This window comes from Anopheles coustani, chromosome 2 (assembly GCF_943734705.1).
Source record: "Anopheles coustani chromosome 2, idAnoCousDA_361_x.2, whole genome shotgun sequence".
Taxonomy (NCBI): domain Eukaryota; kingdom Metazoa; phylum Arthropoda; class Insecta; order Diptera; family Culicidae; genus Anopheles; species Anopheles coustani.
This window is the reverse complement of record NC_071289.1, coordinates 79,516,169-79,539,580: the sequence shown is the minus strand read 5'-3', so window position 1 is coordinate 79,539,580 and position 23,412 is coordinate 79,516,169. Positions and strand designations below refer to the sequence as shown.

At 44.6% G+C, this 23,412-nt stretch overlaps 1 protein-coding gene across 1 annotated transcript; it reads right to left on the bottom strand.

Annotated features, from left to right (window-relative positions):
• Positions 1-108: 108 nt before the first annotated feature.
• Positions 109-23,130, bottom strand: LOC131265444 (regulator of G-protein signaling 17). The gene is made up of 6 exons (XM_058267707.1): positions 22,940-23,130; positions 22,753-22,761; positions 888-968; positions 518-746; positions 307-428; positions 109-199 (listed from the first exon to the last, which is right to left on the bottom strand). Exons 1-6 carry the CDS (start codon positions 23,128-23,130, stop codon positions 109-111), a joined length of 723 nt encoding a protein of 240 aa, XP_058123690.1.
• Between the last annotated feature and the right edge of the window lie 282 nt (positions 23,131-23,412).

The following is a 23,412-nucleotide window of genomic DNA, read 5'->3' as shown; positions in this document are numbered from 1 at the left end:
TACTGCCATTGAATGGTTGCAGTTTTGTTTTATGATTGCAGCTTCCGGCATGGCATGCTGTGAAGCCCCCGTAAGAACGTAAACCAAATGGAAACACGGAAGGTGGCTCTAATTGCTGGGACTTTCCGCCGTCGAGCCGGACGCCGATACGCCCTCTGGAATTTGTGCCAGTGTTTTAAACTGTGGAGAATTTATAAATCTGCCGGAAGAAAAAAAAACATGGAAGAATGGTGGTTAGTTGGAGCACGCAGTTTTCGGGCGAAACCGGCTTGTCGGAAAACAATTTCCGTTCATTTCCATCCTTACCTCGGGTACGAATCTCTATGCATAAGTGTATAAATTTGTAGTTGAGCTTCGTCGAAAGTGTGCGGAGTGGGTTCCACCATATTCCTATTCACTATCTCCCTTACACGCGAATCTAACGATACCTGTTAAATTACAAGGTTGGATAAAAGGTGTTTAAAATCCAGCTCCAAGGGAATCAACAGCCTAACAGCCCGAAAGCCTAACGTCGTACCTCTTTCGGCGATAAAATTGAGATATAGTCTTCGTAAATAAATCTAGCCTTCTCCTCTATCGCTTCCGGGTTCGTCTCCTTTTTCAGCTCTTCGCAGGCCAGCCAGAAGAGTATGTTCTCCTCGCTGTACTCGCAGCGCAGGAACTCCCGAAACGCCTTCCGCCCGCTGGGGCTGCGCATTAGCTTGTCGAAGCTTTTGCCCCAGCTTCGTATCTCCTCTAGCGTTGGCCTGGTGAATGGCAAAAAAAAGAAGAACGTTTGAAAACATACCACGAAACCAACGGATTTTTATTTAAAAAAATACTGGTTTGATCGAGGTCAACCAAATTATTTTCAAATCATTTCATACGGCGACAGATAGTCTACTCACTGTTCACCATCGAATAGCGTATCGGAACTAGCTTGGTCTTTTTTCGTAGGCCCATTGTCTTCTGCATTTTTTATAGCCAAACTGGAAGCGGTAAAAAAGAGATCATGAAATAGATTAATTAGATGCAATAATAAATTTTAGGAGAAAAAAACATGAGACTTTGCCACAGTCGGTCAAGAAATGTCCTACGACAAGCGATCTAGTTTTTTGTTGTCTCTGCCTAAGGATCGTTTATGATTAGAGAAAGGAAACATTTTTCTTTCCGGGAAAGCCTAGAACGGATATTTCATTGTGTGATTTACATAATCGTGCTCTGTTTTAAAGTATCTTTTTTGGAAGGCGGACAGTCTGTTTGGCGAGAAGTACCAAAGGAAACCCGGTCACCTTCCAGCCAATCAATTATGAATGGAGACGAAATGCCATCCTTCCAGATGCCGGGTGACGGAACATTTGCTGGGAAAACCAGGACCAGGGCTGCTTAAGTGGCACGCATAGGAATGTCTTCCCGTGATAGCGATGCTTACGGAATATAAAATTTATGAAGAACGGCATTCCCGTGGTGGTTTTTTTTATCTCTTTCTTGCTACGAGAATTAAAGAAAATGTATCTTCTTGGTTGCGAAAAGAAAACGTAAAAATTTTGGGAAACAAATCTTCCCCCGGAACACACGCGTCGAGAGCGAGCGGAGATAAAGAGAGAGAGAGAGAGAGAGAGTGAACCAAAAATCGTCCCTTTTCTGGATGCAGACGGGGGGGAAATACACCATCCGTCCGGGCTGTCCTCGAATATTTATCAATGAGCATCCCTTTCCTATGACCAACGCGGCACGGAATCACCAAACGGATGAATGAAGTCGTGTGCTTGTGCTTGTTTGGTGACACCTCCGGGGTCGGTGTGGCCGCGTGTAATCTTTTACCAGCCATTTTTTATTCAGCAGCCCCGGGAATGTGGGATTTGTCACGTAGGGTTATTATTGAATTTATGCCACCACACTTGTGGTAAATTCGTACCGTAGTTCCCTGCGTCCACGACAGAGTTTTTCCTTTTCCGTTACTTGCTCCACATGTTCTCCAGGTTTTTTTTATGTTACATACCGGAAATGGGTTAAATATATCGGGGTGAATTATGTTAAGATGCGTTTCAAAAAGGGCTGTGGATTAAAGCTGTCGACTGGAGCAGATACTATGAGATGGTTTTATGTTGATACTGTAAATGGTTGGAAGAAAAATCCCTCGCTATCATTTGTTGAAATTAACGAAGCTAAGTTAATAATATTTAAATTTGGTTGCAGCATCATTTCCTATATTTATTTCACATCGGTAATAAATCTTCTTCTTGCGAAAAGATGGCGTCGACAGCAAACGTTAAACGATGAAATTATTTAATGGCATTTAATTTAATGCCGAGCTGGTCTCCCTCGTGCTTACCCCTTTCGTATCTTTCCAATCGCTTGGCGCCATTTTTCGGCCATACCGGAAACTGTCTGCCGTTCCACGGCGTTCCCGGTTTCGATAGAAGCGCCGCGGTTAAACGTTTTTCGGCGTTGTGTTTGTTGTTGGTGGTGGTACTGCTGTTGCTGCTGCTGCCTATTTCTTCACACAAGTCACAAGTCTTTACAGCGAAAGCACTCGAGAGCGAGACACTTCGCGATCGTTTTCACCGTCGTCAAAATGCCGGTTGTTTGTCAGTCGTCGAGTCGAGTGCGGAGGGTGGTACGCAACGGAAGTGGAATCAGGGCGGGGGGGTGGCTAATAGGTCGCGAGACGGGGTAGCCAGAGAGAAGGAGAGCAAGAGTGCCAACACGGACACCCTCGTATCCCGATGACAACTTGGCCCGATAGCCAGACCACGCTATTGTTTCGGCATGTTGTTTACGCAGCACTTAAGGATTTTGTCTCGCTACACGGAAACACTTTTGATATCCGACACACGCACAGGTCACACAGGTAAGGACCGCAGATGTGTGGGTGACACACACACACACACACACACACACCACACACGACACCCGCACACACTGCAAACACTTCCGATCTACCTCTGCTCCATTGCCATCGTCAGCTCGCTTCTAAGTGTGCATATTCGGAGTAGTAATCTTTTGTGGGAGAAGAAAGGAAAATGTACAACCTTTGACAAAAGTGCGACAGGACAACACCGAGTGGCTTGCGTTCCCGCCACTTTGAAGTGCTTTAACAGATGTATTTTACTTGTTTGTTTGTTTGTTTTTTTACGTCTACTTGCCGCTTTTAACTCACTCTCCGGTTCTCTAAACGTGGTCTTGTGGAAATATTTACTTTGCTGTCCTCATTACGTCCCTTCGCAAGTGCACAATCGTGCCGCTTTTTGTTTATTTGCATATGTTTTTAACACATTTGTAATCGGGTTGATGCACTTCACTGCACTTTTTAAAATTTACTTTAGATTTGAATAATGGATTTATCTTGAACAATTTTCTTTTTCGAACGGGCTGATAAAAACATTTTAGGGTGGAACACTTTTAGTCAGTCACTCGCCAAACTCCCAATGCCACCATAATAACCTTCTCATAACCAATCCGCAAAAACCTATTTATTACCGATGCAACAAACTAAATGCTGAAGGATTAAATATGGCCTTATTGAGAGCCAAGGCACCAACGCGGCTTGACACTCAAGGCGCCGCTTTTTCCAAGCAAAGGTCAGATGTTAATGAGATTATTACTGAAAACTCAAGCTAGGCCTTCACCATCCGTAGAACATACTGGTGCAACCCACAATATGATTAACATTTCGCAAATGGCAGCATGTTGCAAATCGAATGTTGTTCGCCAGCAGAGAAATACACCAGAACGTACATTGACATTTGTAACCATAAAAAGTACGCCCGTGCTACCATTAAACTAGAGCTCTCTTTTCCGCCTTTTCCTGCGTCAACCCCTTTCACAAGCCATAGGATAGAAAGGACGTTGACGTAGCATAAGGGTGATTCGATCGAACGTGAGGACATCGATGATGGTGGCCCGATGCTCACCATAATTATACACTCTTAAGCATGAATGAAATTAGCTAAAGTGAGTGTTCCTGCCTAATCAGCAGTAACCTATGCCCCCGTTTGGAGCCTCCACCGTGGGTGGTAGGGGTGGTGGTGGTGGTGGTGTGGGAAACGATGTCGATGGCAATTTAATGAATTGTCTTCGCCTAACTTCGCACCGCATGAAGGATGAAAGCGCTGCTAAACCATTCACATCGTCATCATCATATCACCCCCGATGGATGGGTGGGTCTACTTCCGGTTGGGGGACGGATCCTTTGACGTGGTTCGCTGGTTGGTTTACCGAGGGTGGCCGGTAGCCTTGATGGGTTATAATCGTTTTCGGGGTAGGAAACGCGTGACATCGGTGTTGCAATATGTGGCCACGGTGGGCCACCGCTGGGTGTATAGAATTTCGCAGCGATATTCCAATCAATGGAAGAGAAGGAGAGAGAGGTAGAGATAGAGAAAGAAAAAGCTTTGCGATGCTCATGAGATCATTTAGGAAGGTAGTTTTTATGAAACATTTCTGAGCTTACATAAATAAAGCAAAAAGAAGAACAAAATGGAGAAGTAAAGCAAAATGTAGAGTGACGTAAATGTTATTCTAGAGACACATTTTCCTCAAAAATTGGTAAAAAATTGCGGTTTAACCATTTAAAGTTCTTTTGCTTATGCGACCTAGATCTAAATATGCTTTTCTGTGCCATCTTATACAATATTTACTCATTTAAAACGTTTGTTTGCATTTAAAACATTACACTATTGTAACAAAAAACAAACATGTAAAGAGAGTAAGCAGAAATAATAATAACTTTAGTAATTATTATTTGACAAACCATTTAATCATTTTAAATGTTTTTATTGTACATGGAACACAAGAATAAATTGTTCACTAAACAACGGTTCGTTTTTGAAGATTTAGAATATTGAGTAAAACAAGATAATACAAAATCTGCAACCCCACAGGAACATCCTTTCCACATGTTGTCAAGTGTCCTCAGAAACTACCGCATTTTGCCCAAGAGAATAAAAAGTTGAGGACCGTTGGCGTCCTTCCCCTTTACGTTCTTCCTCCCTTTCTCCCTCTCTCTCTCTCACTGGTTTATTCTATAGCACCGGAAATCTCCAATATACCGACACTACACACGAGACCGGACGAGTATTGAACCGTCCTTTCCTCGATCATTTTTCCCATCAGTTCCCTTCCCCTCCCTAAAAGGGACACTTTTCCCGTCCGGAAACGTGGATCACGCTCGCCCATCATATTTGGGGTTAATTACTTTGATGACCGGTTTTCCCGGATGGCATCGTGGATGATGTCAGTTTGCCACCATGTCGCTTTCTCTCTCTCTCTCTCTGGCGTTATGCTCTGGCTCGCTGGCGGATGTAGCTGAAAAAGCAGCGCTCACAAGGCCTGAACCGGCCGGGGGCAGCAGCGATTATTAGTAGTTGGCGTAATTTCGGACGCGCCCCGGGCGGGGGGAGGAGGAGGGATGGGGCTTATTGGCGCGGACCGTTGGGGGCCACATGGTTTGCCCATGTTCATCCAACCGCGGGCCCATCCATTTCCCTCCCCATCCCACCGCAAACGTGTTGCTGATAATAAAGTTTTAATGGGTTTGTTTTGATGGAAGTGCCAAGCGACTGCCGTTCGAACGGTGCATTCTGGCCAACAGGGAAGTCAAGGGTCCGGCCAGGAAGTGGCGTCTCATCCGTATCGTCGTAAAGCTGGCGGTGGGCGTGAACAGCTCGGCCGGGTGCTAGATGGGTTCATCGGTTCGGAGCGCGTAGACGTCGTATACCGTCGGTTTGTTGGGTGACCGATTTTTTCCGGGGTTTTTTTTTCTCGCTAAACTCCCGCTTAGTTCGCGGTCGATTTCTGCGTGGAGCAAAACATCCTCAGAAAACGTAGGTAATACATTCTATCAATGAAACCCATCAAATATGGGTCAATTAATTTCATTCAACCGTTTATTAATTTATTTTATAGATGCGAAACACAAACATTAGGTCGGTCGAACCGGACAGATCCTAACAGCTTGTTTATATGCCATGTCTCAAAACACTTTTCTGTCCGCTTTGGGCGAAAAATCGGGCTGAATTTTAGAAACAGGTTTAAAGTAATGAAATAGAAATTAAATTAACGGAACCATAACAATCGATACACCCTAAAGGTTTAAAATATTGGAAACATGCTGTTGATAAAATGCGTTTGAAAGAGTTTGTTTGTTCTTCCTTCACTTGAAATTGTTTAATAAAAGTCTGTAATAAATTACATAAAATAGAGATCAGAAAAATAGAATAAAACTATGAATATACACATCATCTCTTCAGGTCATCTAGGTGTTGAATGAGTAATTCATTTCCATTTGAAGAAAATATGTCTGGATTTAATCGCTAGAACATGATTAAAGACACCTCATTTGCCAAAGTAAGCCATAAACATGTCCTTCACTTGCGAGCAGATTATAAATAAGGGTTTGAGATTAAAAGGGCCCTGTTTGAAATCTTTCAAAGTTAAGCAAGTAACATTTTAATCCAGTCCGTGTAATTTTGCACGAAAAAAGGTATTAATAAAAGTAAGTACACGAAACTCGAAGGAACTGGACGAAAAAGGGTACGCGGGCTCATACTGTATGCAAAACCAACTAACTTCAATCCCTTTCGCAAACCGGCGAACAAACAGAAACAATCCGATCGGGGACAGGGACATACCTTTTCCGGAAGGAAAAAAAGGGTACTTTTCTCTCGTCAGCGTTTCATTCAATTTATATCAATTTTCGTAAAATACAGCACTCCTCACAACGTTGACAGTGCAGTAAAATGGCGCTTCGTCCGGAAAGAGCTTAAGACCCGGGGGTTGGCAGGGTTGAATCTACCGACCAGCTGATGGCTGCATTACGTTTACTGCAAAACCCGGACATCCTTACACACGTTCGGGCAAACACATCTTGGCAGCGGAATCGGTATCCGATTGGATTGGATTGGAATTGGACAACCTGATCGCCATGTTGAGGAGTCCATTTTCTTCCGATTTCACTTCAATCCCGGTGTAAGCGCACTGAAGGCTCCAAGGAACAAACCGGTCACGTTCGGTCGCTCACAAATGGAATCCGCTTGCTTGGCGACATCCACCGGGCCAGGCAGATCACGGTGGTTGATCCCTCTGGCGAGGTAGTCTTGGGAGTCCGCGCCGGATGGAAACTGTTGTCTGAATTTTTCATGAACGAAAAATTCGATGGAAAAACTCCAACTGCAGAGTTTTGCCTCGGAATGCGAAAACCCTCCCTCGGGCAGGGGGGGGCAAGGACAAATGTTAATTTGTTAGCCTGCCGTTGCGAAAGCGACCACTCCGGTTTTTCCACTTGGTTATTGTTTGGTTTGGTTCGGTTTCGGTGGAAAAGCTGGTTTTATGTTTTCCGGCCCTCAATTATTACCGTCCCGTTAGGAACACATCGGCGGTACGTTGACTATTTTCATTGAAACTGTCGTTCTGGGTTTGGTGGAAAAACAAAAAACATACACACAGACACACACACCTAGAGCATGATGTGTCCAGAAGTCGTCTAATCGACGCCAGCCAAAACGCTCCCAAGCGCCGTAAGGGAAGATGGTTGCTTTCTGCCCTCTTCACGTGGGCGGGGGTTTTCCCGTCGCCGGAAGGCACAGCCAACGTGAGGGTCCTGGCACGTTGCGCCGGCGAAAATTCAAAACCAACAACGCAACGGAGCGCAAGTGCTCCGGGGGCGCTTTTCCTTCGGACGCCGAAAAGGGAAAAGGGCTACCGTAACACCATCTCCCGAAACCCAGTTTTCCCTTTTCCTTTGTTGTTTTGTCTTTCACTCTCCCTTTTTCGCTTTCCACTCTTGTGCCGGGGGGTGTGTTATTGTTTCCCGCCCGGGATCCTTTTGCCTCCTCCCCCCCCAGTTTCCATTGTTTCCGTTTGACGCTGCTTGACCTAAGCCAGCGCGGCCTTAAAACCCACAGAGTGGCACTTTCCTGCAAACATACGATGTTCAGCATGGGGCGGTTAACCTAGAACCTACACACGTTCGCTGAGGGGCGCGAGGGAGTGGGAGATGGAGGGGCTGACGCTGTTTGCGCTAGGTTAGTCTTTATTTAGCTGGATAAACAATTGTCCTTCGGGCAGAAAGAGTGCACTGAAGCATGCCAGCCAATTCGAATCGCTAATGTCCTTCTCACCCACCTTTCTCTATGGCCGTGCGGATGTTTTCACGTGTGTGTGGTAAAGCTGTTGAATTAACGTTCTTTTTTTCTTCTCTTCACTCTGTTGACTTTTTTCCACGTTATTGTTCGCAGGCGAAAACAAAAGATGCAAGCTGTTCAGGTGAACACGGTACGGGCCATATATACAATGTATGAGTGATGTCCTTGCTGATTGATTTCTGCAGGGGCGAAGGGTTGGAACGGTAGGGTGGAGGGGGCGCAGAGAGCGGGGACACTGTTGGCTTAAAACGTTGACCATACAATGGAACTTTCCGGATTGATCTTTGGCCCTTTGCGGTTCTTGTGGGCAAGCTGTTAAGATTTAGCAAGAACAGTATCGTAACCTTACCACAAATCCTTTGATTTGTCAGGAAGACATATAGTTGTTTAAATTGTCTGAGCTTTAGTTTGGTCAACTAAGGCATATTTTTACTAATCGGAAAACACCGACCGTATTTCCCCATTTATACCGTATTTTTGCGGCAATAACATCATCTTTGCCATCGACGAGTATTTCATCACAAGGAGTGCTGTTATACACAAAAAATTGTTTTACTGCTACTGAGCCCAAATCTGAATTCCTTCTAGTTGAAATTATGATCACAAAAAAATAGATTAAAGACTCTATGAAGCTGTAAGTTTGTATATGCAAAATAAACTTTATAAGATTATTATCACATTACGATGAAAGTTGCGGCGAGGATAATAGCTTGCAATCAAAGTGAAAAGAGCAAAGGTGATATCTAACAATTTCTTTTTAAGCAAAATAATTTAGTAAATTAATAAAGAATCAATAAGTTCTTCGAAAAGAAGAATTGTAGCAAAGCACCTGAGTAAGGTAATGTCGGCTGAAATTACAGGGGCGGTCAGAGGCGGATCTACCTATGAGCGGACTGAGCGGCCGCGGGGGGCCCCGAGCTTAAGGGGGCCCCGTGATGAAAACCCCAGATCGCAAAAAAAACTACCGATTTTATTTATTCTCGCAGTGGTATACATATTTGATCAAAGTTATTACAGATGTACTTTGATATTGCTTAACCGTTGTTAATTTTCACCTAAAACCTTGCAAGAATATGTTTTCATGAATCTTTTTTCTAATCTAATAATGTCCGTTTGACTTAAAATGCTCTCAATTTACGGTCTACTAATAAAAGTCTGCATTGCTACCCTTTTAAATTGTTTTCGTCATCGCTGTTAAAATTGATAAAACGATTTGATAATTTGAGAGCGATTTAAAAAAACCCTATTGCTATTTAGCACACATAAAAAACATCTGTGAAAAGCGATCTACATTTGCATTTACTTAAAAAAAAGAAAAACATGACATTTACAGCAGAAAAATATTAAAATTAATAATTTTCAATAGGTCGGTTTGGTTTAGGATGTTAGGATGTGGACTTATTTTAGATTCTTTGAATTCATATTTACTATAAGATATGTGACGCAGTTATGGATAATAACGAAAAGATGTATAGAATTTATATCTATAAAAATTCACAGAGACTATATGCTGAAAATATGTATAAAGGATTGCAAGCTGTTGTAAAAAATGAGTCCAATTTTGGCCATAGGTATAGACACATTTAGAGCAATCGAAATGTATGGAGGGCCCCGTTTATCCAACCGCTTGGGGCCCCCGAACGGATTGATCCGCTTCTGGGGGCGGTTCTATATAAACGCAACGATGGCACTCAAAAAAACAGTCAATTGGTCACTTCTATAAGATGCTCCTTGTGTAGTCCATCTGTGTTTTTGTAAGCACTAAGAATCACTTTTAGATTGCCAATTAACTCACTCTTTAACATAATAAAAAAGGAAAAGAGAATAAAATATCTCTAATACTAGCATAAAATGATATGAATGTGAACAATTTGAATGCTTTATGAAAGCTTTCCAATTAGATCAATGCAAATTTTCCTTACAATAGAGACAAAAATGTACTAAATGAATTTGATAAAAACAGCGACCACTTTCGATGAGGCTAAAATTAAACAAGCTATAACGACGTCTCAAAATATACTTTAACTTTGAACCTTCCATTTCTTTGATGTATGAACATATACATTAATGTATACCTTGGTGAGCGATTTTAGATTTCGGAACGATAGTTCAATAACATACGACCATGCGGAACCTTTCCTTCCGCCGGCAGCAAAGTGCTAAAGTGCTAGGCAACAGGTTTTTTTGAAACGGAGGAAACATTTCGGTTTCTTCTTCTACAACCGTAGCACTAATAGGGTCCATCTAACGGCTAGATGGAGGGTTCTCCATCAAGCATCCACCTGTTCGCCTCTGCCACGCGGGAGCCCTTAAAAGCGAAACAGGCAAGGCAATTTCAGACACCCACCCGTCAATTATTTAAAGCGCTTTTCAATCCAACCATCCGTGGCATACGGCGAACGTAAACCGGGTCGGTGGATCAAAATAGCACCATTTGGCCACGGCACCCCGGAGTTCCCTGGCCGTCCATAAGGATATGGCAGCGATGCGTCACCCGATTCCGAGAGTGTTGCCTAACGACAGTTTGCTATAATTACCTACGCTAATTTTTGGCAACAATTTATGGCGGGGCACGATCGGAATAGATTCCAAACAAACACATTTTGGGGCCACAAAAAAGGCTATAAAAATATTGTTTGTGTTCGTAGCATCGTAGGTATTCAAGGGGATTTATGATTTAAAAAAAACATCAAATCATTTCAACATTTGGTCTACAATTAAAGTAAGATTCAATAAACAGAGCCCTTTTGCAAGGAGCTTGCATATGAAATGTTTGTTCGTTCCTTCCAAAATAGACACGGTTCACGGAATCGAAACCTTCACCATCGCGCACCCATTTGCCATCGTAAGCAGCTTTCGTCCATCAAACGCAAGCCGATCGGCTTCGACAACCTGATGAGCGTTCACGCTTCCGTGGCACCGTGTTCTACCTGTGGAATCATCGCTAGGAAAGCAGGCTGAACGAGTTATCAGACTCAAACCACCGTTCGTCGATGTTGTTCGCCACTTTTTGGTCGAGTTTGAAGACAATGTTCTCCCTCGTTTTGGGGAAGTGGTGATGATCCGCGGATCGACGGTTCTTCGCGAAGTAGATTGAAGTAATTTTTTATATACTTCCTTCTCGCGTCTTATTATCCCTAGGCCAAAACCGAGAGGATTAGCTGAAGCCAAGCCAGATTCAACCGGGCCGCGGATATTCATAGGCGCAACATAGTTCAGTTGCACGGAAGAATGACAATTTCCCTCGTCACGGCTCCGTTCCGTCCGCAATACCCTTTCCAATAGGTTCGTGTGCGAAGTGAAGCAAGGCTAAAGGATAACCATTCCCGAAACCGTCGAATCGATCGACGTCGGTCGGGTGGGGGCGATTTTTTGAAATGGGTTCAATGGGAAAATGGCCCAACCGATGGGCAGCTGCCCGAACGGATTGATCCCTTTCGTGCGCCGTAAGGCTTCCATTTCCTCTTTTCCTGCCACAAAGGTCATCCTTCGTTGCGTTTGCGAATGAACATGGTTGGGTCGGCAAACAATGCGAGTGCTTTTCTTTTCTACACCCCGTGAGTGGGCTGAATTAAGCTGAAGCCAAGCAGGGAAGGACCAGAGGCAGATTGATTTAGACACGCGTGAGTGCGCCTACTCCACAAAACGTTGGATGCTTTTCCAATGCAGAACAGGCAAAGAGTCGCTATCAAACGCAGCCCACACACCGGGTTCGAGTTCCAAACCCTGAAACGGAGCTTACCTTCGAGGTACGTCCTTCCTGCTGCCGCACGCGAATGAACGCTGTTCGTTCTGTCCCGCAGGTCGGAGAAAATAGAGACCCGTTTCCTTCCCGAAGGGTGGAATGAAAAACCGGGAAACCGAACGTGACGATGGGATTTAAAATTAATTTTTAATTGAATTACATTTCCCAACCACTGGCAGGCGGCGCACGAGTGTCACTTTCCGGAGAATGCAACCGAGTGCAACAGTTGATAAAATGGCCACATCACCCCAAACCCGTTGGGGTACGAGGGGTCGGGAAAAAGGTTGCGCCCCGGGGGTGAAGCGAAAACACGGCCCTCGCTGGCAGGTGCTACGAATCGTCTACCAATCAGGCCACTCTACCACGATGGCGAGGGCCAACTTCTGGTGCAATGTGCAGCTGCATTCACCAAAAGTGGGTCATTTATTAACACCTTAAAGCCGCTGGCCCTTTTTGCCACTTTGCGGTAGGCAGGGCAACCTTGCAACGAATGGGCGGTAAGTGATAAAAATTAATCAATTTAATTTTATTCATTGTCGAGACTGGAATGGAGCCCTAGCACCAGGCTTCCGGCCATTTGGTGGTGTCACACTTGAACATTTCATGACAGATTTTGGAATGATATTTTCAATTTACAGAGAAATGTAATTAAAAGCATTCCCTCTTTACATCCAAAGACACGAACGCTGGCAGAGTTGGATCCCTTCAAAACAGCGGACGAACGATATGTTTTCTAATTCCCTCATTCCCGATTCACACACTTAATCCCAACATGAAAGCATAAATGCGCATTGTTTAACACTTGCCGGGAACACATGAAAAGGATGTGCGTTCGAGGAGCGATGAGTCTTAACACTCAACTCTTTACACAAACACCCTTTGGGACTGTATTTCGTCAGTCGTTGCCGTGCTCTTTCTTCGAACTGGCATAAGGGGGTTTCTGGGGTTAGGCGCCCCCGGCAAAGCATTCGATGGTACGGGTGTTGTGTCAAAACTTCAAGCTCATTACACTTTCATTTGGAGTGAATTTGTTGAACAAAACACCCTTCTGAGCCTTGTTTAATCGTCGTCGTTCGAAGCGCACCATCTAGGAGCATCATCAATCATACCGTTAATTACAATTCTTTGGGCCACCATCCTTACAAGAAGGAAGTCTTTTTTTCTCATCCATAAGGAAAGTTCTCTACATAATACGACAAAAAAAAACGTAAAGTAAAGAAAATGACACATCGTATAGGATGAGCGATGGGTTTGTCTATAACCCAAGAGTAACTACCAACGAACACTCCCACTAGATAAACGGTGGGAAGTATTTCATGTATTGTATGATGGTTTTATTTCACTTTGTTTTTGGCATTCCAAGCTGGAAAAATCAGAGTTTGAGAAAAAAATTCAACCAACAATTTGATCAAGTGCATTTCTGCATTTCTGCATTTCTATTTTCAAGTGAAAATCAAGCATTTTCTTTAAAATTTGACCTGAACTCTGTTGTAATTTACTAGAGGTCATAAAAATGAATAAAATTGTGTCAATAAAGTTCACCAAATACCAAATAGGGTGATTGAGAAAGAGGCACTCGAAAATAAACCGTTCAGTAACATGGTTTAAAATATTCTAAAGTTAATTAAATTAATAAAGTTAAGAGATTCATGAAGCTTTTAATGAAAGATTCATGAATTCCAAAGATTTAACAAGTGGTGAAAAGTAATGAGTAAAAAACGGGTAGAGGGTCCCCCCTTTTGTTTTTTTCGTTTTGGTCGTATGATTCACGCCATTGAAAGAGTCAAGGAGATACTCCATGTTTCGTGAAAACTCCATGAAAGGTTCATGAAGATTCATTAAGGTTTCGAAAGATTCATGAAGATTCATGAGGGTTTTGAAAGATTCATAAACGTTTGAAGATTCGAATCCCAAAGAATAATGAATCCTACTGAATTAATCCTTAAGAATGAATCTCGCCAAAAGAATTATAAAGTACAACACTAGTATCGAATATAATTTGTAAGAACTTTTTTTATGGTCACTTTAAATAAAAATAGTTGGAACTGCATGTGGGATTAAAGGACGCTCTTTACTTGGGATCTGCATGATCAGCGAGACAAAAAACAGTGCGATTGGACATTATTATAATTGATGGGAGCGTTCGGACATCAGAAAGCACCATTTCATGGGTGGCTTATACTTTGCGGAGCACCGTAAATACATTCCCGTGCGTATAAAACACCCACCGCCGAAACGTCTAGACCCGTAGACGGTAATGACAAGTGTTACGCCAACGATAATAACCACCCATTTCTCATGCAGATTCCACGACACTCGCCGGCACTACACCGGCGAAGCCAGTACCGCAGTGAAAAAGTGAAATTACCATAACGCTAGGGAGCAGCAAAATAACAAAAAACAACCCATCCTGACCACCGAAGAACCCCACACACACAGGCAACCCACTCGGGCCACTTTTTGTGCACGCTCGAAGCAACGGGCACACGCAATAACTGGCGGATGATAAATGAACAACATAATTGCAACTCCAGCGATAACCATCAACATCAAAAACCGACTCTTCGCGAGGGCTAAAAGACAACCAGCCAGCTTATGGTTTCGTTATGGGCGTCAACGGGGACAAGGGAAGCAAAATGGTAATGGAAATGCGAATGCGTCGCGCGAAATGCAGTACGACTGGATGCAACGTTGATCTATCGTTAGATTATACTATGATTTTTTCCCTATGTTTTTATCCTTCAAAGGAAAGCCATTTTAACATTTCTGTAAGAAAGTGCCATTGAGACATTTGTGCAATCTCGTGTCGCTTGCAATAACCAGTTATTCATTCTTATCGCCATTGTTCACTTGTTCAGAACATTTCTTATCATGTCCTTTCAATTATGCTCAACATTCAACATATTTGCTTTGCAAGAACTTTTATTTTCGCTTCTTTTCAAGCAGAGAATCTAATTATTATCCCTTTTTCTCACAAAAAATCGCACACTGCAGCGTTTGCTGACAATCCGGATTAATTTACGGGAAGATTAATGCACCGGGTGGCCAACCTTGACCGTATGCTTTTGAGCACTGTTACGAACCAACGACTGATGTCACTTTCTGGAAGATCTTGACCTTTAGCAAACCGTACCCGGCCACGTGCCTGAAGGCCATTTTAGTGTAGAAGGATTTTTGGCAACTTGCTTTTATCTCCGAGCTTGTGTTTGCAGTGTCCGTTAGATAGGAAAATGGAAAGAAATCTCGTTGGATAAATGTAGTTTTCCATTTCAGTTTACTTAGTTTGTTTGTGTGAGTTTTTTTGTTTCTCCACCACCATCGTTCCCACTTCGCCCTATCCCTTGTTGGGGTTTTTTTTTCGTTTCACCCCATTATTTCTCAAGACACCGATGACGCAAACGACTCTCCGAAGGCTCACCGTTGGCTGGCGTTACAAAACCATTAGTGCGCCGTCGATTTGCCGAACAAAAGCCACTAACCATTAAACCTATAAAAACGTACTTCTTTTGCAGACCGTGGGTCCGTAGGTCCCGGGTGTTTGAGTGTACCGTAAGGGCGAGTAGTAAAGCGGGCTAAGACAAGGAAAAAAAAACAAGCCACAACTCAACAACAATCTTACAAGCTTACTTCATCCTTTTTACACCACGTTACGTTACGAAAAGTCGTCATCATCGTTAGCGTCACCCGCGTGGCGCCTCCATTGTGATCATGCAATGGGGCTAATTTTTTTGTCCTGTGTTCGTACTAGTATGCTTTTGTGTTTTTGTGTTAGTATGCTCCTCCACCACATCTCTTACCGCCGGCCCTCGCTGTGTGCAATTGGAATCCCATACGAAGGTAAAACCGATGGAGATGGATATCGGTTGCGTCGGGTGTTTCAACATTAATATCAGCCCCTGACCGCGAAAGCAGACGAAGGTAGGGGGGTGGGTGGTTTAGGCGCATCGCGATAGTGAGACAGCAACCGAGCTGCCAGAAGCAGTGACTCAAAATAATAATAATAATAATAATAATAATAAAACCCATCACAACGCGGAATGAAACTGAAAGAAAAAGCGGGAAATAAAACCGGAAGCACAATCGCAACCGTCGCTACACAATCGATAAAATATCGTTATGAACAGCCGATTTGCTGCCGAAAAGCTGTCACCATCACGGGATTTATGGCAGATGTTTTGGGGTTCCCTCTCGGTGAGACAAGATGCCGTGCGAAGACCGAGCAGCTGCCTGCTGGGCGGCGTACTAAGTCTATGGCCGGGGGAACACAATAGCTGTTTTTCCTGCAGTCTGTGGAGTTTAGAATTAATGAATTTGACACACTTTTTTTTCCCAAAGAGTGGCTATTTAAGCGAGAGCTTTTCGTCACTTCTCTGAAAACTAAATCCCAAGAAGTGAAGTGGAACATTTTCGCGATGACTTTGAAAATGAAACTCAAACGGTGGATCAGGCGTTACATGAAATCTAAATCAAAAACATTTTTTTTTCACTTTACAGATGTTTTTTTCAAAACCATCTAATAAGACATATTTTAACGAATGTTTTAGAAATTGTAGTACAATATCCATATTTTGAATTAGATTAGTTCCCAACTAAGTGCGAAATAGTAAATGAAAAGATAAATAAAGCCTTCAAGCTTTTTTAAATAGGATTGGTCCACAAACAACCGAAAAAACCCATTATATTACCCATTATATTATTAGTCTTTTGCCTGAAATTTTTTAAATAAAACATCTAAATTGTATTTCTAATACATATTCTTTATCTTTTAAGTGGACATTTTTCAACCCGTTCTACAAAGAATTTTCAATTGCAATAAAATTACAATTATTTTAGCAATCTTTAAAACTATCTTCCTCGTGCTAAGAATTGTTCTAGTTGAAAATGCTATAAATGTGTTTAAAACCTTTTCAAATAGCCTTCAGTCGCACTGAGTTGCTCTTTGTTTCTTTTCCAACAGCAGTCGAAACTGGTAGCGCACTTCAAACTGCACAGGAGGGATTAATATTGCTTTGAACATTCCACCCACAGTGGGGTGCATTTAAAAAGACCTCGAAAACTATATATATTTTTCGTATGAAAGAGCGCCGTCTACGTTTCACGCGCGCAGGGACTCCGCGTTAGAAATGCATGTGCAGCTTGCCGTGATCGGGTGTGTCTGATTGCAACTCCCTGGGCGTGTGGCCTGTTGCAAACAAATCCTCCCCCCGATCCGCCCGCCGCCCCCAGGCATCGCAAAAGAAGGAGCATGGTACGGGCCTCATCGCACATGATAAAATTAGATGCGAATAGGAACGGTCCGACATTGGACTGGCTTCTGCTTCCGGCTGATTGACGATCTGGTTCCACAAGTCGGGCGAGTAAACAGTGACCGGTGCAAGGTTGCTGCTGCTCACTACCACTGGATGCACTACTTGTTGATTGGTTGCATGTGTACGGCCCATTCTCTTACTCGGTACTTGAGCGGTAGATGCCGTACTCCCTCTGGCCGTGTGTCGCACGACGCGTGGTACAATCGATTATGTCACCCCCGTCCGGGACGCATTTGATAAATTAAACACGCTAACCAGCATACGGGGACACGGGACGCCGGAAGAGGGCGGACGGCGCTGTGCGATAGGGCGACCGTGCGATACCATAGTAAAACGTGCAAAACTTGCGCTCAATCACGGTGATTGATTTGAGCAAACGAAACGGATTGAAAGTGTGCCGATGGCAGGCTCCCGGATTGGTTTTCATTGCGCCCCGTGAAAGCAGAACAGTGGATGTCAAAAAGTGTACGGTCATAAAATTGAAACATTATTAATGGCTTTTTACGATCGTGTCTTGCGAAGGCGGAAACGGATCTGTAACCGGTCCTCCTTGCATTTGAAGGAGGAGGAAGCGTTGCAGGACACCAACCATAAAACAGTGAAACGGCAACTATCCGTCCTTTTAATGGTGCAGTGCACGCGTTGACCTTCCGTACAGATGGTTTTTAAACGGTATGAGGTGCGAATGGAAATGTTTAACAAGAGTTTAGAAATGCTTTTTTTTGTGCAATAAGAAGCTTTTTCGATTAGAAAGAAAAACTTTCCACAAGATGCGCGAAAGGCATGAGGAAAAATCATGTATCTATTTAAAATATTTTTGTTGCACTTTTGCTATCTCAGTTTAGCTACGTAAATCCTATTTCATATTACATTATTTGCCTTTTTGTGCCCATTCATTTAAAATCTTTTATTGTAATTTTATAACGTAAAAAAAGGAGAAACTGAATTTTGTTTTGGTTTATTCTGGATGTTGATTTTCTGACCTAAAATTGAAATGAAAAACTCGTTTGTTGATGAATTTATGCCGTCAACCACCAGGCGCCTCCATCGGAGCTGATGAATTTACAATTCATTCGGCTCATTTCGCGCGCCGGTCAATATTTGTAGGCAAACAATATCATTCCATTTATTCCCACCGTATGTTTGAGGTGGATCAATATCCAATTTCCGGACTTAACGGAATGATGCTCGTGCAACTCTAATCAAACACCAGGCGCCTCCATTAGTTATCCCCCAAACCAAAATCGTTCCCGTTTTTCATAATTAGGACTCCCAGCCGATAATTGGAAATAAAATATTTAAGAAGCAAATAAATCCCACCCGTCTCGATAGTGTGGAGACGCGCTTGCGGCGAATCGGAATTCCTCGAGGCCGTTCCACATTTTTGTCGCCCACCAGGCGCCTCCATCACGTACCGCGCGTCTCGAGGCGGGGTCGGGGCAAGCGTTTTAGCAAATGTTATAAATTAAAATCACGCCTCAGCTTCCCGTTCGGCACTCTTAGATTCGGTGCATGTACATCTATCAAGCACACGCACACGCAGAACGGATTTTGCAGCTACGTTCCCCATCGAATCCAGCGCTGTTGACGAATAAATATTGAAATGATTCACAATCTTCACGAACCCAAGAGGCACTTCATCTTCATCAAATCGCGATCGTGCGAGCAAGCGCTCGGAAAACGGGGTCGATGTTTGTTAACACACTCACACACATATACACACGTTATTTCGCAAAAGAAACTACAGACCACCGATATCAAAATAGAAAAAGAATAGCAAGAAACATTTTCCTAACTCAATTGATCTTTTCGTCGATCGCGCCTCGGTGTTCGGCACCGATCCGCTTCGAAAAACCCCCAGTGCCAGTTGGTAATAAACATTATCACGATCAATCTCTCCAAACCCCGTGGCCTGCTCCTCTTTCTCCTGCTCCTCGCCGGTGGTGTAATGTTGTCCCCTACTCCTCCGTCCTCCCTGCCGCTAGTATTTGTAGCTTTTTGGCCGTTTTCCACACACTTCAACCGGTTGTTTGCGGGGATGTTGTAGCCCCAGGAGAGGGGATCGAGTGGCACAGCGAAGCGGCTCGTTGCGGAGTATTCTTCAGTGGCGAATGTTTTCCAACCCCGGTCCAATACCACGCGGCGTTACGTCGTAGTATCACCGCTTTGATTTGCTTTTCCATGCTTCCTGTGAATACTTCACTGAAGATCATAACGATCGGTTTGCACTTGCTTCACCACGTAGCGAGCTCATGGACTACTGGGCGTCGCTTGAGTTAAGGAATTTATTTTCCTTTGTACCACTGTTTGAAAGCCACACACATGCATTATGAAAATAAATATATATGTTTCTCAAAACGGTCGGTATTGGGTAGAAGGGAAGGAATGGAGGAAAAAACCACGGAACTCTCTGTGCCCGATTTTGGAGCTCGTAATTTACGACTGTATCACGATCGCGGGCATACATTTTTGATTACTCTTTGCACCTTTTTACGGAAACTCTTCAACCACTTTGCACTTTGGAAGTGCTTTTCCGCGAACGATCACTTTAAATCACTGCCTCGATTACATTTCCAACGCGGCACTGTTCACACATTCGGAATGTAAAACACAAACTTTAAGCTGCGTGGCATGGCCGGATAGATTCACACACGGGCTAGGAATTAATCCAGCGATCACCAAGACGTACGCAGCCCGGTTCGCGTGGCGCGTACCCGAAAGACTCCGGCACCGGGGAAAACACCGAGAACTGCACGCCTAGAACGGTGACCAGCGAATGACTTCGGCGACTGGCAGGCGTGCAAAGCAGACCCGACCACCCGAGCTCCCGCCCGTTCCAGCTGCATCCCCGGCCTCCCCGCCGTCCCGGTCTAGCCAGGCCGCTGGTCCGGTCCTGTGGGTTTCGTTCGGTTCGCACTCGCCGCGCTGCCGTCGGACGGGGTTGATAGATTTTTGTTTACATTTTTGCATCGCGCCAGCGAAGGTGGAGGTGATGGCTGCACGGGTGCGGGGTTCAAAACGCGCCATCCATAGCATACACGATGTCGGTGGTACGCGCTGCGGAGAGCGTGCAGGTTTCAGGCGGGAGGAAAAACCCGAACGTGCCAGAGCAGTACCAAGGAGCTTGGTAGCGATAGAGCCAGCCAAAAGGGGGACAACAGGGACAGCACGAGCTTCAACCGTGGTTGAAATCAGAAAACTCATGTGGGAACCCCTCACCTCCCTCTCTCTCCCTCTCGTTTATCTCCCTACTCACCCACCTTCGCCGGGAAACCCGGGAAGAGTGAAAGTTTCGTTCAGTTTCGTTCAGCACAACAGTACCAAAACCAACTGAACGAAAGTCCCCAGTACGCAGGAACGAGTGGGTGCCGTGAGTGCCCGGTAAGCATGTCGGGGCGCAGGACCAACACAACCAATGGAGAAGGGGGGAAAACCCCGCGTGTGTGCGGTGGCTTATTTTGATGCTGGGAGATAACGGAAAACCCCCTATTCACTTGGGAAAGAGCGCGAAAACCTGTGTACCCATGAAAACCCCATGACAGCTCGCCATCGCCATGGTGGGTTTGATAGAATAGGGTGACGTGGGGGGGGGGGGGGGGGGGGGGGGAATGCTTTATTGCTCTCCTCGAGGTCACTCATACAGGTGTGACATTGATTCGGAAAACGCGAAGAGAGCGATGAGAAACGAACGTGCTATACGGCTTTGCAATCGAGCAATGAAGAGCCTCGTGGAGAGGAGCTCAAAGAGAGGGAAAATAGAAAGAGACAGACAGAAAGCGAGAGAGATCAAGAGTGTTATAAGAAGGGGTGTGTTGAGATGATGTTCTCTGTATACCATCTTTCTCAGCTTAAAGTTTGAGTTTCTTTTATCGAGTCGCAATCAAAATAATTTTGATCATAATAAAATTAGATAAAGGAAAAACTACTCAAAGTAAAAATAAAAAGATGCGTGTCAGCATACAGTCGTTTTTTGTGAAGATACTATCAAATACTAACGCATACAACTGCAGAAAGTGCTAATACCTGACGAATGTGTAAGATACTCGCAGTAACTTCCCAGATTTCACGAGAATAGAAGAGATTTGAAAAGGAAAAGCGAGAGAGCGAGAGAGCAGAAGAGCCTAGGAGAATGGATGTGGTAAAAGTCGAGAGCAAGCGTGTGATTGTCTCTTGCCAGGAGGGAACCGCCACCGATCGAACGGACGGAAGAAGATCGCTAAGAAACCGTCCATTCATTCATTCATAGAATAACATACCACGGCGTACGCACCATCACTCCCCACCAACTCCCCACCCCGTTGTCTCTTGTACCCCCGTGGATCCTGGATTTGCGACCCCCACACCCCAACCGATCCGCTTCCCAAAAAAAAAATCAAACCCCAAACCCGAACCGAACGGACCGAAACTTCTCCCGGAATAGATGCTGATACTGATGCGCTTGTCCACGCCTACCCCAAAACCGAGGGTAAAATCACCAGGCACCAGGACCACAGGATCCCGTGTGCCTGGGAATGTATTTGGTTTGAGGCGCGTTGCTATTTTTCCTCCCAAACTCCAACGAAACCGAGGAGGAAAGGAAAGGCGGGAATGCTCTGTGCTGTAATTTTCTTTAATTCCTGGTGTCGGATGTAGGCATTTTTTTGTTGCCTTGTTTTCCTTTGACCCTCTCGTTGGTTGATGTGAGCGCACACACACCCACAAACACGTGCACACCCTGTTGCAGGTATGTGCAGCATCACATTCATTTTCTGCATTGATTATATAGACGGGTCGGGCTTGTTGTGGATTTATTTTCATCTGATTGCAGCTCACCGCAACGGACGTCGTTTGAAGCTTCCGGTGTAGATTGTTGGTTCCAGTTTGCCATTTGCAAAACCCGGAAACCGAAAATCGGGTTTCTAAAAATAGCAGAACAAAAACCGGAACCTCCCTGGTAACCATCAGCAGTCAGCCTTAATGTATGGTCGAACGATTCAAAACGAGGATATTCGCACAGTTTTCCCCATTCATTGCATATGTTGCAGACTTTCAGTTCCAGCAGCAACCGAAACGGTATAAAAAAAAGCTCCAAGAAGGCACGCTGTTTGTGTTTTACTTTTCTCTTTTTATGTTCCCTCATAATAAAGTCCCCCTCCATCCACAAGTCACAACAGAAGACCTCCGAGAAGACCGAAATAGATTGATCGTACCCGGTTTTCCATTTGGGTCCACCCTTTGGAGCCTTCGACAGCGATCGATCCAGCGGTGGTTCCGAAAGCCGTTTGGTTGTTTATTTTTTATGACCGTTTCCTCGCCCCCCGCCAAAGAGGGCGACCTTCACCACGGGGGTGGGAGTATTTATGGTTGTTCTTTTGTATTTATAATACATTTATTTCGACTCTCCGGCGGCTTATTACCCCCTGTGTAAATCAATGAATTATTTAACCCTAGTGTATGGCGGGCTCCGTGGACCGGGCATAATTCCATCCTTACCGGTTCGTCCGGATCTTTCGCTCTTTGTCGGGCGCGGACACTTTCCCTTGACCGACCGTGTACGTAGGGAGGAGGGACATTTAGTTCAATAACCACTTACCACTTAGCCCTGCAGTGTAGTGAGACGGTGCAGTGTTTTTCGCAGCGTTCCCAGCACGGTTCGATTCGATCGATTCCGTCCAATCCGTCCAAAAGGCCGATGGGACGCACGGGTGAAATGAAACGACAGGGAAAAAAGGAAGAAGTGTTAAGGAGCGGGAAGTAGGCTTGCCAGCGCCCGGTCCTACCATGAACATGAACAGCAGCAGCACCAGCAGAAACAGCACGGTTTCTGCGAGGGCGCTCGCTGTAGCGGCACGACATTGTTGCTTGATTCCTGCGCTCCACTCAAAGACGAATTAAGTGGACCACTCTGAACGGTTGAGCCCATGCCCCGGAGTCTACACCCCGCCGGCAGTCCGTCTACGCTGCAGGACATTCTGTGGCCAGTCGTGATGAGCCGGGAAGAAAAAAAAAGGTAGGAAAAGAAAGTAGTAGATTAAACGAAAGGAAGTGCTGCTTCGCACTTTGGATTTGTTGTTTTATATTTTCTTTTAGCTTTTTCACTCACCCAATCTTGAAGAAGCGTTGGAAGTTGTTTTGCGTGTAAAACAACTTCACCTTATGAGCGTATCGTTAGCGAGGTAGGGCTGCCACCGGTCGCCCCCCGTACCACAAGCGCCATCGCCCGCCGGAGCCAACGGAATGCTTACTGGAAATG